Source organism: Oncorhynchus masou, chromosome 10 (genome assembly GCF_036934945.1).
Source record: "Oncorhynchus masou masou isolate Uvic2021 chromosome 10, UVic_Omas_1.1, whole genome shotgun sequence".
NCBI classification, from domain to species: Eukaryota; Metazoa; Chordata; class Actinopteri; order Salmoniformes; family Salmonidae; genus Oncorhynchus; species Oncorhynchus masou.
This window is the reverse complement of record NC_088221.1, coordinates 20,405,568-20,424,243: the sequence shown is the minus strand read 5'-3', so window position 1 is coordinate 20,424,243 and position 18,676 is coordinate 20,405,568. Positions and strand designations below refer to the sequence as shown.

Below are 18,676 nucleotides of genomic sequence, written 5' to 3'. Positions count from 1 at the left end.
ATGCCCTGGCTGGGACTTGTTTGTTTGTCTGTGTGTGTGTGTGTCTGTGTGTGTGTGTGTGTCTGTGTGTGTCTGTGTGTGTCTGTGTGTGCGTGCGTGCGTGCATGCGTGCTCTTGTCTGTGTCCTGTGATAAAGCACAGAGTGGACTCTTCTTGTCAGATAACAGTTTCCTGTCATCCAGAACAGACAGACTGTCCACACCTGGAGTTCCAACCCCAGATATGAGGCTTCGTTCCTGGGAATGGACCCACCGTCTCCTGCCTCTCCTGGTGCTCTTCTCGGTTCTACTGTCCCACACTACAGCAGAACAGCACTCAGACAGAAAGAGATACTACTATATTGCTGCTGTGAACATAGACTGGGACTACACATCTAATGGACCACAGAGGTAAAACTAAAAACTAGTTCATAGCTTTATATGAGATTTACTATATTCCCTTTTTTTCTGTGACCTTTTGTCTTTGTATTGGGTCCTGCATGTGAAGTTGAATCTTTTTGACCTCGCTAAAAGCAGTGTCAATTCAAGTGTTTGGCATGTGCTGTTGACTATATTACAGATTTACTGAGTTGATTTGGCTCTTGTCTTCTTGGAGGGTGTATCGTGTAATTGTTTGATCAGGTGGATAGGTCATGGCAGCACCACAGTGCTCTCTCACTTGTGTTCCATTGAATGGAACATGGGACAAAAATTAAAACGTACTGTTCTTTCTTTATATCATTATGTGTATGTCATGTATCTCCATCAATTATGTGACGAGTACAGTCTGCTTAGAAGGCAATATTGTCCTCATTGGAAAAAGTTAGGCTTTAATAATTATGTTTTCTGTTTTAATGTAAAGTCAATACATTTACAATCTCCAGCCAAGTTCTTGATTATTATCACCTTTATGATGTGAACCTAGACTAGGGAATATAAAAGGATGTACATGATAATTATGTATTTAAGTTACTGAATTATGTGTAGAATTTGTCTTTCTATATCATCCACTGTATGTTTTATTTTGGGTCCTTTTCTGTTCATTCACCGTTTGTGTTTATCCATTGTTGTCTAGGTCTGGCCCCTCCTATAGGAAAGCGGTGTACAGGGAGTATGAGAAGGGATTCAAGCAGGCCAAGACCCATCCTTCCTGGCTAGGTAAATTATGTTTATGCTTTGGCATTTTCACTATTGTCGGGTAAATTATGTGTATGAGTCTGGGCTATCCAACATACAGACTGTCTTTCATTAGTGAATGTTCCTGTTTCCCCATACAGTCACAACTCCACCTCAAGTTCCCTCATGACTGATAAACATAATAAACATGATAAGATACATTTACTCCTGTCTGCATGTACTGTATGTGTGTCTTTCAGAGTGGTTGGAATAAAGAGGACATTACATTTTCATTGGAACTTCTACTCCATCTTCTTTTCTGACCCAATGACAATGTATCATGTTGAATGATGAACTGAGTTTCTGTAATAGCACCTTTAACTGCACAGCAAAATCAATGGTGTTAATTTAACTCTGAAAGTGTCAAATGTACACTATTGTCAGTGAACTGAACTGGTATTGAAATAATAATTTAGAAATTTTTAAAGATTTAACTCTGTTGCAGTGTTTCCCATTTTACTTTTAAAGTTTTCAAAGGAACTCGATTCTGGTGTTTGCTTAGCTCTTCTGTAGCGTAATACGCAACACCTACAGTGTAAAGTATAACACTTGATTTGGCGTAAAATGGACTCCCTTTGCTAAATGCTGACTCTGTTACACTTTTTCAGTGTAAGAAATGAACACCTGTAGTTTTACAGTAAATCATTTTTGGCTGTTGTTTTAACACTGTATGGTGTAAAGCCTCATTTGCACATTTCTCAGGGTTCCTTTTCTTTTTGAGTAAATTGTAGAGTTAACACCCATGACTGTACTTGTTAGTGACAGAGACATTTGTAGAATTATTTCCTGCTAAAGGCCTGTGGTTTTCATCAAGTGATTTCCTGGATAAATGTCATCATTAAAATTAAACTATAACAATACATTACATATATCATAAGCACTTATTTATTGGCTTACTTGATTACCTAGTTTTAACACAGTGGTGTTATGAAACCTCTGGTTAACAAGCCACAGCAGGCCTGCAAGTCACATTATGCTGGCTTGTAAAGTGTTACTTAATACCTATAGGAATCCAGCCAGAGTTAAGATATCCAATGGTCGGAATTTTTATTCACCTGCAATTTGCATTCAGAACAACTTTCAGGATTGGACACACCTACTCATTCCAGGGTTGTTCTTTATTTTTACTATTTTTGACATTGTAGAATAATAGTGAAGACATCAAAACTATGAAATAACACATATGGAATCATGTAGTAACCAAAAAAGTGTTTAAAAAAATCAAATTATATTTTATATTTGAGATTCTTCAAAGTAGCCACTCTTTGCCTTGATGACAGCTTTGCACACTCTTGGCAGTCTCTAAACAGGCCAAGATAAAGCATAGCAATTCGACACATACAACAACACAGAGTTACACATGGAATAAACAAACATAGTCAATAATACAGTAGAACAAAATAAAACAAAAAGTCTATATGCAGTGAGTGCAAATGAGGTAAGATAAGGGAGTTAAGGCAATAAATAGGCCATGGTGGTGAAGTAATTACAATATAGCAATTTAAACACTGGAATGGTAGATGTGCAGAAGTTGAATGTGCAAGTAGAGATACTGGGGTGCAAAGGAGCAAGATAAATAAATACATACAGTATGGGGATGAGGTAGGTAGATAGATGGGCTGTTTACAGATGGACTATATACAGGTGCAGTGATCTGTGAGCTGCTCTGACAGCTGGTGCTTAAAGCGAGTGAGGGAGATATGAGTCTCCAGCTTCAGAGATTTTTGCAGTTTGTTCCAGTCATTGGCAGCAGACAACCAAAGGAGGAATTGGCTTTGGGGGTGACCAGTGAGATATACCTGATGGAGCGCATGCTACGAGTGGATGCTGCTATGGTGATCGATGCACGGCGATTCAGACAGTTAGCAGGCCGATGCTAACACGCTAACAGTTAGTAGAAAGGGGCTAAACAAGCTAGCAGTTAGCAAACCGAGTTAGCAAGCAAGCAGTTAGCAGGGGCTAGCAGTTAGCAGACCGGGGCAGGCAATCTAGTAGTTAGTAGACCGGGGCTAGCAAGTTAGCCTTTGGGGGACGTCGCGATTGTGGTAAGTCTGTTTTTGCCTCTTCGTGCGGTGACGTCGATAGACCGGTCGGGGAGTTAGTAGGGTTCCAAGTAGCTCTAGGTAGCTAGCAGGCCTAGCAGGTTAGCAGAATGTGCCTTCAGTGGGCGTCGCACCTGAGGGGCCTGTTGGAATCCCCGGGCAGATTATTCCAGTCATAGAGGATCGGTGAGGTTCCGTGCCCCGTACCGGCAGTAGAAGAGGTCGGATATTGTAGCCCAGGAGTGAGCCGGGAGATGGGTCTAGCATGGGCTAGCCCCAGGCTAGTTGGTGCTAGCTCCGGGACGGAAACGTTAGCAGATAGTCACCTGAAATGCATTTAAATTAAACAGTGTGACTTGTTCAAATTTATGGAAAAGCAGCCAACATGTGCTCAGCATACAGTATTTGGGAACTCCTTCAAGACTTGGAAAAGAATGCAGAGGGTGTGCAAAACTGTCATCAAGGCAAAGGTTGGCTACTTTGAATAATCTATTTTGATTTGTTTAACACTGTTTTGGTTACTACATGATTCCATATCGGTTATTTCATAGTTTTGATGTCTTCACTATTATTCTACTATGTAGAAAATAGTAAAAAATAAAGAAAAACCCTTGAATGAGTAAGTGTGTACAAACCTTTTACTGGTACTGTACATGCAAAAGCACAGATATTAAAAACAATCCTAAAAAAACTAGCTGCAGTAGCATGCTGAGAAATATAATAATGATAGGTATGGTTTTGATGGGACTGTTTTAATCTCCACAGTATAAAACAATAACTATGGTAATTAACACCAACACTGAGTATTAATGTCACTCTTACAGTGTGAATTTAACTCCTGAATGAAGACGAGAAATGTTATACTGAAAAATAAACACCAATTTGCTGTGCTATAGCGCCTTTAGTCACAAAGTGCTTTGCATTGTACGGGATGATATTGAGTCCACCACCACAAATGTGTAGGCTTTTAAAGGTCCCTCACAGCCATTCTGATTCCCAAGTAAAACAGAATTTTGAGTGACTAAAATATCACCAATAATATTGGTTTGGATAGTACTTTTTCTTCAATGGCTAACTACCAGGAAGTTCAAAAGACTGGCTGAGTGGGCAGGGAGCTTATATTCATGAGCTCTATGAGACGCCTATGTCAAGCAACTTGGATGAAGTAAGTAGTGTTGCGGTAAAATCATCATGTAAATTTGGTGATGCACAAAGCAACTCAAACATCTCCCATTTCACATTTCTCTTGTGATTCGGCTCACAGAAGCACTGACGGATGTGTTGACTTGACAACTTTTTGAATGACCCCCGCCCCCATTTGTTCCATGCTGGCTGAAGACCTAGCTAGCCAGTAACTAGCTAACACCAGACACAGATGAAGACCTAGCTATCCAGTAACTAGCTAACACTAGACACAGTTGAAGACCTAGCTATCCAGTAACTAGCTAACAGTAGACACAGTTGAAGACCTAGCTATCCAGTAACTAGCTAACACCAGACACAGATGAAGACCTAGCTATCCAGTAACTAGCTAACAGTAGACACAGATGAAGACCTAGCTATCCAGTAACTAGCTAACACTAGACACAGTTGAAGACCTAGCTATCCAGTAACTAGCTAACACCAGGCACAGATGAAGACCTAGCTATCCAGTAACTAGCTAACACCAGACACAGATGAAGACCTAGCTATCCAGTAACTAGCTAACACCAGACACAGATGAAGACCTAGCTATCCAGTAACTAGCTAACACCAGGCACAGATGAAGACCTAGCTATCCAGTAACTAGCTAACACCAGACACAGATGAAGACCTAGCTATCCAGTAACTAGCTAACACTAGACACAGATGAAGACCTAGCTATCCAGTAACTAGCTAACACCAGACACAGATGAAGACCTAGCTATCCAGTAACTAGCTAACACCAGACACAGATGAAGAACTAGCTATCCAGTAACTAGCTAACACTAGACACAGATGAAGACCTAGCTATCCAGTAACTAGCTAACACCAGACACAGATGAAGACCTAGCTATCCAGTAACTAGCTAACACCAGACACAGATGAAGACCTAGCTATCCAGTAACTAGCTAACACCAGACACAGATGAAGACCTAGCTATCCAGTAACTAGCTAACACTAGACACAGTTGAAGACCTAGCTATCCAGTAACTAGCTAACACCAGACACAGATGAAGACCTAGCTATCCAGTAACTAGCTAACACCAGACACAGATGAAGACCTAGCTATCCAGTAACTAGCTAACACAAGACACAGATGAAGACACAGATGAAGACCTAGCTATCCAGTAACTAGCTAACACCAGACACAGATGAAGACCTAGCTATCCAGTAACTAGCTAACACCAGACACAGATGAAGACCTTGCTATCCAGTAACTAGCTAACACCAGACACAGAAGACCTAGCTATCCAGTAACTAGCTAACACCAGACACAGATGAAAGGGGAAACATATAAGTATCTTTGCCAGATATGAATAATGTCAACTTTTATTTTGCTGACACCCTACAGTCAAATTTTGACACCAGTAGGGTAGCTATAGAACTATATAAACCACTTCCCTCTGCAAAGACGCATTCTCTGATGTTGGTTACAAAGTGTTACTTATTTAAATTAGGTAAGAGAATATCATGTTACCATAGGTGTATTAAAATGTCACCCTGATAATGAACCCAAGTGTTTGACATGGGGGATGGGACCAGTAACTTTATCGTCAAACTTGATCAGTTTAGAAGCAACAGTCATTTTTCATACTTTGCTCATCATACTTTGATCTGGTTTCATCCAAATATCATCCAATTTCATGAAAACACGATTTTGACTGTTCAGAAAAAATAACTAAATTAGCAGCAAGAACATCCCTCTTAACCAATGTGTTTTTGTTGTGTTTTGCAGGGCTCCTTGGGCCCACCATCCGTGGTCAAGAGGGAGAGACCATTGTGGTCATGTTCAAGAACATGGCGGATTGTCCTTACAGCCTCCATGCCCACGGGATCGCTTACGGGAAGCAGTCAGAGGGTGGGTAAACCAATGATGTCGTCTGTATTAACTGGCCTATCCGAGCTCATTGGTGGTTACTTTTAAATTGGGATTTTTTTTGACAGGTATTCCCACTAAGTATAATTTATCTGTAAATGTCCAACAATTTACAAGTCTAGCCATGGTTGTTGTCATTATGACTGTGGTAACTATGTGGAAACAGTGAGGTATTCTATCCCAGACAGATTCACCCATCCTGTGGCCTAGACAGTCATTGATGTGGTTGGAAGAGGGGGATTTAGGGCATTTTGAATGTTATTCATTCAGTTAAGTACACATGTTGTGCAACACAAGCAGCTGTGTTTGGCCTTTTCATTAATATTAACCAGGACAGACAGATTAACATACAAGCCAGTCCTAAAGTCCAAAGGATACTCCCTAAAACCTGTGGAAATCCATGATTTCCCCTAATAAAGCCTTGGGGGGGTTGAGAGATGAGTTTTGTAAATGCACAGGATGTAGTGTTATTACTCTTTAATTCATACTTAACTCAAAATTAATTGTGCCATTGCAAGGTTAGGTAACATTGTAACAAGATGGCAGTGAATAGACCTCTTAAATTCCCCAGATTTTCCTAGATTCTACCATTTTTTCTGAAGATGGTTTGCATATTTTGTAGATTAGCCATTTGTTAAATATTAACTGGGGTCACTGTAAATTGTATGTTTATTTAGAGTATAGGCGAATCAGGCCAGGTGACAAAGTTTTAACCTTGTACAACATCAAGACAAATTCTGATCATTTAATGGCAATTAAGTTATTTCTCATTCTGCTTTATTTTATTATTATGAACCAAACATGTCTCCCTTTAGGCTCTCTGTACTTTGACAACACTTCTCAATTTGAGAAGGAAGACGATGCGGTGCCCCCTGGAGGTGAACACACGTACTACTGGGAGGTGACATCAGACATTGTCCCCCGGGCCGCAGACCCCTCCTGTCTCACCTACACCTACCTCTCCCACTTTGACATTGTCAAGGACTACAACTCAGGACTGATCGGCACCCTGCTCATCTGTAAAGCAGGTATGTAAATGTAAATGTGAAATGTATGAGACCTATTCCTGACACAGTGGCATACGTACCAAAACAACCATGTCAGTAAGTAACCAGAAAGAAATCAACTGAACCACCCTCTGTACCTCCCTCCAGGTAGTCTTGACGTGTCTGGAGAACAGGTGTTGTTCCACCAGGAATACGTCTTCCTCATGGGAGTGTTGGATGAGAGTAAGAGCTGGTATAAGCCAAAGATGGACAGTGCCACTGCCACCCAAAGCCACATCAAACACACAATCAATGGATACACCAACGGATCAGTGCCAGGTCAGTCAGTCAGATCATCTCTCATCACTCTGAGTTCTGCTGATATCTACAGATAATGGTTGTTGTGCTTTAAGTAGTTTAGGTTGTCTGCTTTAGTTGTTCCATCCCAGCTGGTTATTGCTTGGAACTATTGCTTCCACCTAATCCTTTCTCAGATTCTATGGGTATAGGGCGTGTAGTGGGCTCATTCCTTCCTCAAGTCTGTCCCCCTCCCAGTCTTCTCTCCATCTCCTCCTCCTGTCCCTCCCTTCCCCCCAGGTCTGACTGTCTGCGCCCACACCTCTGTCAGCCTGCACCTGGTGGGCATGAGTTCAGAGCCTGAGCTGTTCTCGGTGCACATCAATGGGCAGGTCCTGCAGCAGGCTGACCATCGGGTCTCCTCGGTGGGCCTGATCGCTGGCACTGCAACCAGCGCCAACATGACCGCCGTCAACACGGGCCGCTGGCTCCTCTCCTCACACACCAGCAAGCACCTGGAGGGTACGTGTCAATGGCTTGATGACATTCATATAACTGAGCTACACTCTTAGAAAAAAGGGTGCCAAAACAGTTCTTTGGCTGTCCCCATAGAATAACCCTTTTTGATTCCAGGTAGAACTCTTTTGGGATCTATGTAGAACCCTTAGTGGAAAGGATTTTGCATAGAACCGAAAATAGTTCTACCTGGAACCCAAAAATATATATTTTAAAGAGTTCAGCCGAAGAACCAGTTTAGGATCTAGATAGCAAAAGAAAATTCTAAGTGTGTATTATATTTGCATATGGGTTCTGAGAATATGTGTGGTGTGAGATTTACTGTGATGGACCACAGAACAGATTGAGGATTATTCAGATATATTGTAGTGTATTGACATTTTGAAATGCACTTTGAATCAAGTTTGATTGATTGAATGTGTAATGTTCTATTCCCAACATGTTAAATCAACATGACCCTCCTGAACAAACTAACTTCTCTGCTGTTGCAGCTGGTATGCATGGCTTTGTCGAAGTGAGGAGCTGCGAAGGCTTTAACCCTCCCAAACGTAAGCTGACCATCAAGCAGAAACGAGAGAGCCAGGAGTGGACCTATTACATCGCAGCTGAGGAGGTTGTCTGGGACTACGCACCAAACATGCCAGAATACATTGACGGGTGAACAGCTTTACAGATATTTATTGACTTACTCCTTTCGCTTTACTTTAGCCCACAATTATTTATCTATCTAAACTAAATTCAGCCAATTTAGAATTGGGAACAAATTCAGCTTAATACAGTAATAGATAATACCATTGTTGTATTTGTGACATGATCGCCACTTTGACATTCTCCATTAATCTGTTGACTAATCTCAGTGTGACCTGACTCCCTGAGACATCACATCTGTTTCTCTTCCTGTTTCTCTCAGAGACTTCAAGTTCAAGTATCTGAAGCGAAGCCCAGAGCGTATAGGCCAGAAATATAAGAAGGCAGTGTACACGCAGTACAAAGATGCCAAGTTCACTGAGAGGGCCGAAAACAAACAGAGGAAGATGGAGGTGGGCATCATTGGCCCTGTCATCAGGGCGCAGATCCATGATGTCATCAAGGTGAGATAAAAATGTTCTATTTTCAAATGCCCACTTTTTTTATGTGCCCAATTCTTAAGTTGTTAAGATGTGTATTCTACCTTCTTCTCCATGCATGAACACTAAACTGTGTCCACAATTGTCTTTTGCCAGTGCCTTCTCAAGCAACTGTTCCCCACATTCACAGATTGTCTTTAAGAACATGGCCACACGGCCGTACAGCATCTACCCACACGGACTGACCATCGACAAAGTAGCAGAGGGGGCCAACTACCCGGCAGGAGGTAACCAGACCCATGGGGTTCAGCCTGGCGAGACGCATACCTATGTGTGGCAGGTGATCGAAGAGGATGAACCTTTGGCGGGCGACTCGCAATGCCTGACCCGTATGTATCACAGTGCTGTGAACACACCCCGAGACATCGCCTCAGGCCTAGTTGGACCTCTGCTCATCTGCAAGAGCCAGTCCCTCAACAAGAGGAATGTGCAGGTACTACATTGATACAACTTCTACTCAATTACTAATACATCACTTCTAAGGAACATGCAGGTACTATACTACTGCTACTTCATTACTACTACTGCACTACTATAACATTTTACTACTACTACATAGGTACTGCAACTGGCCTCTCTCCTCTACTAATGCCAGAACAGAATTTAATACAATGTACTTTTACAGATTTTGGATGTACAGTGTTAAATGAAGCTTTGTCTCTGCAGCTGAAATCAGACAAAGAACAGCACGCCATGTTTACTGTTTTTGATGAGAATAAGAGCTGGTATCTAGATGACAACATTGTATCGTACAGTGAACCAGCAAAGGTCAAGAAAGAAGACCCAGAGTTTTATAAATCAAACGTTATGCATAGTGAGTATCACTTCCCTTCATCAAAACAATTCATACATTTTAGAGACAGGAATGGTCTGGGACAGCCAGAAGATTATTGAAATTGAGAAAATGTATCATATACTAAATCTTTCCTCCTATCTAGAATGCACTCCACATAGAAGAATCACATTCATAAAAATCAACTGCCTATCACTATCAAAAACTGTGCTTCATATTCAGAATAATAATTCTCCTCAAATCTGACCACCTCCTTTATTGACTTAAATGGTATAATTTCCTCCCCCAGCGATTAACGGTTACGTGTTCGAGAGTGGTCAGCTGCTGGGCTTCTGCAATGGTGAGATCGTGACGTGGCACGTGTCCAGTGTTGGAGAGCAGGACTACATCCAGACTGCAACCTTCTACGGTCACACTTTCGACTTGAACGACCAGACAGAGGACTTCCTCAGCCTGTTCCCCATGACTGGAGAGACCATCACCATGAACATGGATAACATTGGTGAGTCAGCGGTTAATGGGTTAACTGGCCATACACTCCTCACACTCAACTTCCAAACCTCTAACCCATAGTTCTACAAGAAGATAGGTTAGTGGTGGAAAATGCATTTGGGTCTTCAACCGTCAACTCTACAGCAGGCACAATACAGGATTAAGATGATGTAAAAAGGTTTCCTTTTGTTAGGATTCAAGGACTAAATATGGTCTGTTCTTTTGTTAGGTGTTTGGCTGCTGGCTTCCATGAACTCCCATGAGACCACCAAGGGGATGCGTGTGAAGTTCAGAGACGTGGAGTGCTTCCGAGACTACGTCTATGAATACGAAGACGAGACCATGGCGGCGACAGAGACGGATCCGAAGGTCAGCGCTGACTTCTCCATCTGGAAACCCATGGACATTAACGAGGCTAAAGATCAGGAGAAGATGGACGAGGTGAAAGAGCAAAAGAACGCGGTGGAGATTGATGATTATACAGCGGGCTGGGCTGTTTTTCTGGATCTTAGGTCAATCAAGAAAAAGACGAATGAGACGGACGTGGAGATGTTGGATCTCTCTCCGTACGACTACGATAGCGTTGACGTGCCTGATCCCGACGGAGACGCGAATGCAAACCACACCTCATCCTCTTACGATGCACCTACAAACACGTCATTGGCCGAGAGGGAGACGATTGACTGGGGCAACTTTACGACGAAGGCTTTGTTGAACAAGACCATAATTGAGAATGCAACAGAAGCGCTGAACTTTACCACAGATCAGTTAGACTCAAATCTTAACAGCTCCTCAATGGCTGAGACTGAATCAAAGAACATAACAGCTCATAACAACAGTTTATCATTTGTCGACAGCAACATCACTTCAGTAAGTACCAATAATACAGAAGTTACAGCAACCAAAGATTCACCAGGTCCGTTCAACAATAGCTCAAAGGCTGAGAGTGAGAGAGTGATGCAGATCAGAGGGGATTGGGCCACTGTGAATAGCACCTCAAAAGTTGAAGCATTAGTGGGAGAGTTAGAGGGAAAGATTACACGAGGCGATGTCTTCTCTTACTCTGTGCCTCTTCCCGACCCCTCTTCCAACACCACAGAAGAGAACAACGGGATTGACGCCAACGATATTGTACTCCTGGCCAGAGAGTCTACAACTGCTTCATCCAATGAAAACGGAACAGCTTCAAATTCATCTCAGAATATAACCAACCAATCAGAGAGTGTGGTGAGTGCTGAAGTTGCAGAGTTCATTTTTACCTTGGTGGAAGAACACAACATGACCAATTTTGACCTTGAAACTGAGGATAGTGGTAACATAACCGTGAACGGTTCATTGGACACCAACACCACCACTGAGCAAGGAAATGGTACCTATTTCTCTGACCCCACGTCCACACCTGGCAATGTCAGCAGTGTGGTGCCACAAAATGGCAAACAACCATCAGACATTGAAACATTCTCTGACATAGTGCCCAAACAAAATGGCACAGCAAACACTTCTGGTTTGAACCACTGGAATTCATCAGAGGAGACTAGTTCTGAGAGTGAAAAGAACGCCGCTGTGCCGGATGCCGTTGTAGAGTTGTCCTCAGAAAGCTCAGAATTCTCTAACGAGACTACTGACGCTAATCCTGCTGCAGCCAATCTGTCACTGTCAACCAATCAGCAGCCAGACAGCAGCTCGGAGGAGATTCTATCCCAGAGTTCTGAGAGCTCCAAGGAGGAAGTGGTAATCTACCTGAGAAACAACAGGAGTGAGGTCATCCGCACCATCTCTGTTGACCTGCAGGGGGAGCACTGGGGCTATGAGGGGACACACGGGATGGTCCCAATGGAGATGCCAGATCACATGACGAAATACATTGGAAACGAGCTCCCAGAGCCGCCAAATACTCTGGAACCAAGCCCAACTCCGGAAATGCGGAAACCCAACATCAAGGTCGTCCACCGTAGACAAAGACCCCGTAAAGGCTATGCCATGAAAACCAAGAAGAAGAAGGAGTACAAGCCCCAGCCTCCGAGAGGCCGCAGTTTCTCCCCCAGGGGTTTCAAACCCCCTCCTATCACCGGTCAAACCCCCAGAGGGACCCGACCCATTTCCAGCGAGGAGGACTTCTCAAACAAAGCCATTGTGATTGGCGTCCCACGACCCGACTTCAGCGACTATGAGATTTATGTCCAGAGTGACGGCAGTGATGACCCGGATGCTGTCCTAGACATGGCAGCGGTTAACGCTAGAGAGGAGTATGAGTACGTCGACTACATTGACCCATACAAAGAGAAGGAGGACATGCATGACCTAACTCTGGATGAGAATGCAAAATATTTCCTCAAAATGGCGGGTGATAACGTGAGGACATACTTCATTACTGCGGAGGAGGTGCAGTGGGACTACGGGGGCTATGGACAGAAGTAAGCACAATAGAGCGGATGGGGCTGAGGTGTGGGATGTGTTGGGAAAACATAATGTCCCTTGTTTATTGTTCTATGTGCTCAGATGATATTTCTTCTGACTGGAATTATGCGTACCTACTTTTTTGTTCCATAAAACCTTTTGTCCATTGTCTCTCCACAACAGGAGGATGGATAAGGCACAGAAAGCCGACAGGTCCACAAGATTCACCAAGGTAGTGTTCCGAGGTTACCTGGACAGCACGTTCAGCACGCCAGACATCCGGGGGGAGATGGACGAACACCTGGGCATCCTGGGGCCAGTCATCAAGGCAGAGGTTGGACAGACCATAATGGTAAGACAGGAAACCCTGGCGGCTACCTTTTGCATGGATCTACTGTAGGTGCGTTTTGCCCGTGATCATGAATAATGGATCATGTAATCAAACTGATGTTCCTGGTCTGTAGGTATTACGGTATTTTTCAGGAAATGAAATGTGTGTCCTTGGTCTGTAGGTATTTTTCAGGAACCTGGCCAGCCGCCCGTACTCCTTGCACGCCAATGGGGTTTCCTACACCAAGCAGACAGAGGGGTTGTCCTACGAGGACGAGTCCAAGTACTGGTACAAGTATGACAACGAAGTCCAGCCCAACACCACATACACATACCTCTGGAAGGTCAACGCCAATGTCGGGCCCACCGGAGACGAGTCAGACTGTCGCACCTGGGCCTACTACTCTGGGGTTAACCCTGTGAGTAAACACTTACCTTCTGATGGTTTAGTTAATTAATGTAGCTGACACAACATCACTATTTTCTATGTCTAAGTCCTTTTTGTGCTTCTGAAGTATTTGATGTGATAACTTTGTGTTGACGTGTGATGTCTCGTCCTCTGAAGCATCTCCTACACTAACCTGTTGTGTCTTTGTGATCTGTTGAGGGATATTCCAATAATCTAGTGTTTGATTGTTTGTTTTCTCTCGTCTCATCCAGGAGAAAGATATAAACTCTGGTCTGATTGGGCCATTGCTGGTGTGTCGTAAGGGCACTCTGAGCATGAAGGCAGTGGACATGAGGGAGTTCATGCTCCTCTTCATGACCTTCGATGAGTCCAAGAGCTGGTACTACGAGAAGAACCATGAGATAATGGAGAGGAAGAACAAACGAGCCAGGGTGATGGACCATGACTTCAGCGATAACCTCAAATTCAGCGGTAGGCACCTTCTAATCTAACACCATTTGGACTAAATGAAAGGTAATGGTGGATAACTGACTAGTGGGTCATGGCTGGTCCCTCCTGGATCAAGTCTTGATTTTGGATTTTTGGTTGTAAAATCATGATATGCGTAATGAACAACAGAGACAAATTGACAAAACAGAGATTGTTCAATCGTTAATTTGTTGGGGTTTGTGTGTATGTGGGGGGGGGCAGCCATCAACGGAATCATCTTCAGTCTGAAGGGTCTGAGGATGTACACTAACCAGACGGTCCGCTGGCACCTCTTCAACATGGGATCTCCCAGAGACCTCCACAGTGTCCACTTCCACGGCCAGACCTTCATCCACAAACAGACCAGGGACCACACCCAGGCTGTCTACCCACTGCTGCCTGGTGAGAACTTAACTGGATGGATAGATGACATGTTTTGTCACATTTAGGGCAAAACGGTTCTAATGCTATGTAAATGCTTGAGTTGAAAAGTGTTATATGTACTGTGTGTATTTGAGTAGGAAAACACTGTTGTTTCACTTAGTCGCGTAGGCTGTGAGAACTGATTAGAACCTGTTCTTGTTTGTACAATGCTTGAAAGAAGTGGCGCCAAGTCCTGCTATCTCTCGTGTAACCTTGCCTCCCCCTCGGAGAGGCAAGCAGCTCTTTGTGTAGAAGAAGTATATAATGACTGTGTGACTCTGTATCCTTTGAGTTCCTCTCCGAGTGTGATCTCGTCTGCAATTGCTTGAATAAACTCTTAGTAACTGGATAATTATCCGTAGTTGATCCTTGGAAAGAGTTTTCCTCAACACTACTAACCTGCTCTGGTTTTGTTTCCCAGGGGGCTTTGCAACTCTGGAGATGTTGCCTTCCAAGCCGGGGCTGTGGCAGCTGGAGTCAGAGGTTGGACTCTCCCAACAGAGAGGGATGCAGACCCTCTTCCTGGTTCTAGATAATAGTACGACCCACTCAAAAGCACTTATGCTAATGGTACCAATTTCTCAATGCCACATGTAACAGCAAAGGTGTGATGTCCATCTCAACTCCCAGAGAGTCGTTTTTACTGCTAGTGTCAATGCTTATTGAGTGAATTGACTCAATCCAAGTCATATCAACGGTCATTATCCCAAAGAATCAGTCCCATAATAAAAATCTATTTGTGTTTTCCAGAGTGTTACCATCCACTGGGTCTGATTTCTGGGAGCGTCAAAGACAACCAGATCACAGCGAACGACAAAAGAGGTATCCTTACACTCAGTATCCCTCCGCCCTCTAGGGTGCCAAATCAGAAATAGTACTACCAACTGACATCTAGCCTTCCAAGTTAGATGTCCTTCAGTGATGTTTTAAATTTTACTGTTGCAAAAGCAACATTCCAAGTATAAATACAGTATAAATACTAAAGGATTTTTTTTTTAAGTGTTTTGAGCAAAATAGTGTTTTTTAGACACTTCAAGGAATTGGTCTGAATCCATGATGTCATCAGCCTCCCCGCTTGCTTGAGGAACAATAGATCACAAAAGAGGGATTGCCCATCCCCCACTTGTGCCATGACATACCTGGACCACCTATTGAGATGTGCCTTTTGTTTAGTAAATGGGCTAATCAGGGTCACACTTAGTAGTCTTAAACAAATCTACTTTGAAACAAAAGTGAACACCTCACACACATGGTTATGGGCTTAAAACGAAGACGACACCTGTATCATATTAGATATGGAGTTGAAAGGTATTACATTTTGAGTTTGCATCTCAATATTACACTTGATATACATCACAGAAGACTGAAATGTAACAAAACCGTTTGACACAGAAACACTGGATTTTCTGCGTTTTATTTTATGTTTACTAATGATGAAATTATGAAAAATATGAATAACATTCCACCCATGAGGTCACTAGGTCATTTGACTGCAGGAAAGGGCAACATGAAGTGAAAATGAGTCTGGAGTGCCACTTAAACAGTTGCAGTGTTTTACCCAGAGGATGCTGGTGGGAGGAGCTATAGGAGGACGGCCTCACTGTAATGGCTGGAATGGAATAAATGGAACGGTATCAAACTCATCAAACATATGGAAACAACATGTTTGACTCCGTTCCATTTATTCAATTCCAGACATTATATTGAGCCCATCCTCCAATAGTTCCTCCCACCAGCCTCCACTGGTTTCACCCTCTAACTAACTTGTTTCTCCTTATGCAGGCTACTGGGAGCCCCATCTGGCCAGACTGAACAACCAAGGCAAATACAATGCATGGAGTACAGACAAGACAGGCAGCTGGATACAGGTACATAACCTCACCTCCCAGGGAATACATGTGGTGTCTGCAATATTATGTAGCTGGTGAGCAGTGAGCATGCATTCCTCAGCGTTTCCTCCAGGTGGCAGCATAATCATATCATTACAGCGTCTTTGTGAGGATACACTCTGTTGATGTGGGGTGACATGAGTGTCATGCCTTGGTCCTGAGTATTTCCTGACACTGTAAACTCGATAGGTGAGGTGTTATGTGTCTCAACTTAAGCCTGGGTGGTGATACCTATTTGGTGACACCTGTAGTGATGCCTACTGTGACCATTGACCTGTAGGTAGACTTTCAGAGGCCCGTGGTGATCAGTCAGGTCGCGACACAGGGCGCCAAGCAGATGTTCTCCTCCCACTACATGGTCAACTACACCATATCCTACAGCACGGACAAGAGGAAGTGGATCTACTACAAGGGAGACAGCAACGAGTTCAGGATGGTGAGGAGTACGTCTATAGAACAGCGTGGTTGGAGAGCAATGGAACACGTGTGGCGGGATTATGTGTTTACATACTAACATTGCTGTTATTCTAGTTATATGCACTGCGTTATATTTACATTGTCAAAAATCAGAGCTACTTCTGGTAATCTGAAATTATACTTTTGATAGATACTTTTGAATTTGTTCATTGCTATGACTGCTAAATATACAGAGATACAGTACATATGACTATATATGTTTTTTAATCCAAATGTTTTTCTTCCATTCTCCAGACATTCACTGGTAACGAGGAAGCTCATCAGGTGAAGGTCAACACCCTCTTCCCTCCCCTGATTGGTCGGTTTATCAGACTTCACCCTCTCCACTCCCACAACTCGCCCATGGTCCGCATGGAGTACTACGGCTGTGAGCTGGACGGTGAGCGATGAGAATGTTGTTGTTGTTGTTGTTGATGATGATGACGATGGCAATGATGATGATAATGATGACAGGTAGCATTCCTAATGTTTAATGTTATGTTAGCATCCAAGCCTATGTTCGAGCACAAATATTTCCCAATAAATGTGCAATAAAGTGAAAGTATTCTAATTCCCTCCATCAGGTTGCTCAGTGCCCCTGGGTTTGGAGAGCGGGCGGATAGAGGACCATCGTATCACTGCCAGCTCTACAGCCTCCAGCTGGTACTCTGGTTCCTGGCAAGCCTCACTGGCACGACTCAACACACAGGGCACCATCAACGCATGGCAAGCCAAGGTACGATAACACACACAGATCCATGTAGGCACATGTGCGCGCGCACACACACACACGCACGCACGCACACACACACACACACACACATATATATATATATACTAATGTGGGCACACTCACCATTCCAGGTCAATCATCCCTCTGTCCCGCCTGTCTCTCCCCAGAATAACAACATGAACCAGTGGCTGCAGGTGGAGCTGGCCCAGGTAAAGAAGATCACAGGTATCATAACGCAGGGGGCCAAGTCCCTGGGCACAGAGATGTACGTCATCTGCTACACTCTGGAGTACAGCGATGATGGACTACACTGGATGAAGTACACTGACGATGATGACAACATGTCAAAGGTAGGAAAAGTCAGGCAAAAGGGTTATGCGATGGTATTGAGGGTTATTTTACAGTCCTGCTGTTACTTCTCTACCCAAGCTATCGCTAATAAGTATTCATCTGATAATACTATTACATGAAGAGTTCAAAATACTGACATGCTGTCTGTCTTCCACTCTCCCGGCAGACTTTCCCCGGCAACACGGATAACAATGGCCATGTGAAGAACTACATTTATCCTCCAATCTTCTCTCGCTTTATCAGAGTCATCCCTCAGAGCTGGAAGACCTCCATCACGCTCAGGATAGAACTGCTGGGCTGTGACTTTGAATGAGGGACACACACCCATCCAAGATGCACAAATCACATTTCTACTTTAAGATCTTCATGCACATCCAAACGTCAGGTGCGTGCAGTATTCATAAATGATGAATTGATGTCAAAGGGAAATTTAAGGGAAATTCGAGGGAGATATGAGTTATGTGCACATTTCTTAGATTGGGATTCAGCTCTTAGCTCATATAGGATACAGACAATAATATGGCTTTATACATAAGAAAGTAGCCAAAAGCTTAGCAGATAGAGCAATATACATTTTACTATGTCTTCTTTATACTTTGTATGTTGTATCATAATTGAACATGAATGTAATGTAAATAATGTAAGTAGTACTCAGAGTATTTAATTAGTTTTTGTCAATAAAAAAATCTATTATTGCTCACATTTTGTCAGTCACTGTGCCTCATTCTAGGATTGTGGCACGTGGTATGAAACTG

At 43.2% G+C, this 18,676-nt stretch overlaps 1 protein-coding gene across 1 annotated transcript; it reads left to right on the top strand.

Annotated features, from left to right (window-relative positions):
• Positions 1–149: 149 nt before the first annotated feature.
• Positions 150–18,623, top strand: f5 (coagulation factor V). The gene is made up of 24 exons (XM_064976150.1): positions 150–389; positions 1,054–1,136; positions 6,114–6,236; positions 7,070–7,282; positions 7,409–7,579; positions 7,838–8,059; positions 8,545–8,710; positions 8,964–9,144; positions 9,311–9,613; positions 9,847–9,994; positions 10,263–10,475; positions 10,695–12,879; positions 13,046–13,214; positions 13,375–13,611; positions 13,853–14,072; positions 14,292–14,471; positions 14,914–15,030; positions 15,243–15,314; positions 16,275–16,360; positions 16,662–16,817; positions 17,093–17,237; positions 17,422–17,573; positions 17,738–17,920; positions 18,088–18,623. The coding sequence occupies exons 1-24, from the start codon at positions 223–225 to the stop codon at positions 18,232–18,234; spliced, it is 6,039 nt and encodes a 2,012-aa protein (XP_064832222.1). The 5' UTR covers positions 150–222; the 3' UTR covers positions 18,235–18,623.
• The last annotated feature ends 53 nt before the right edge of the window (positions 18,624–18,676 follow it).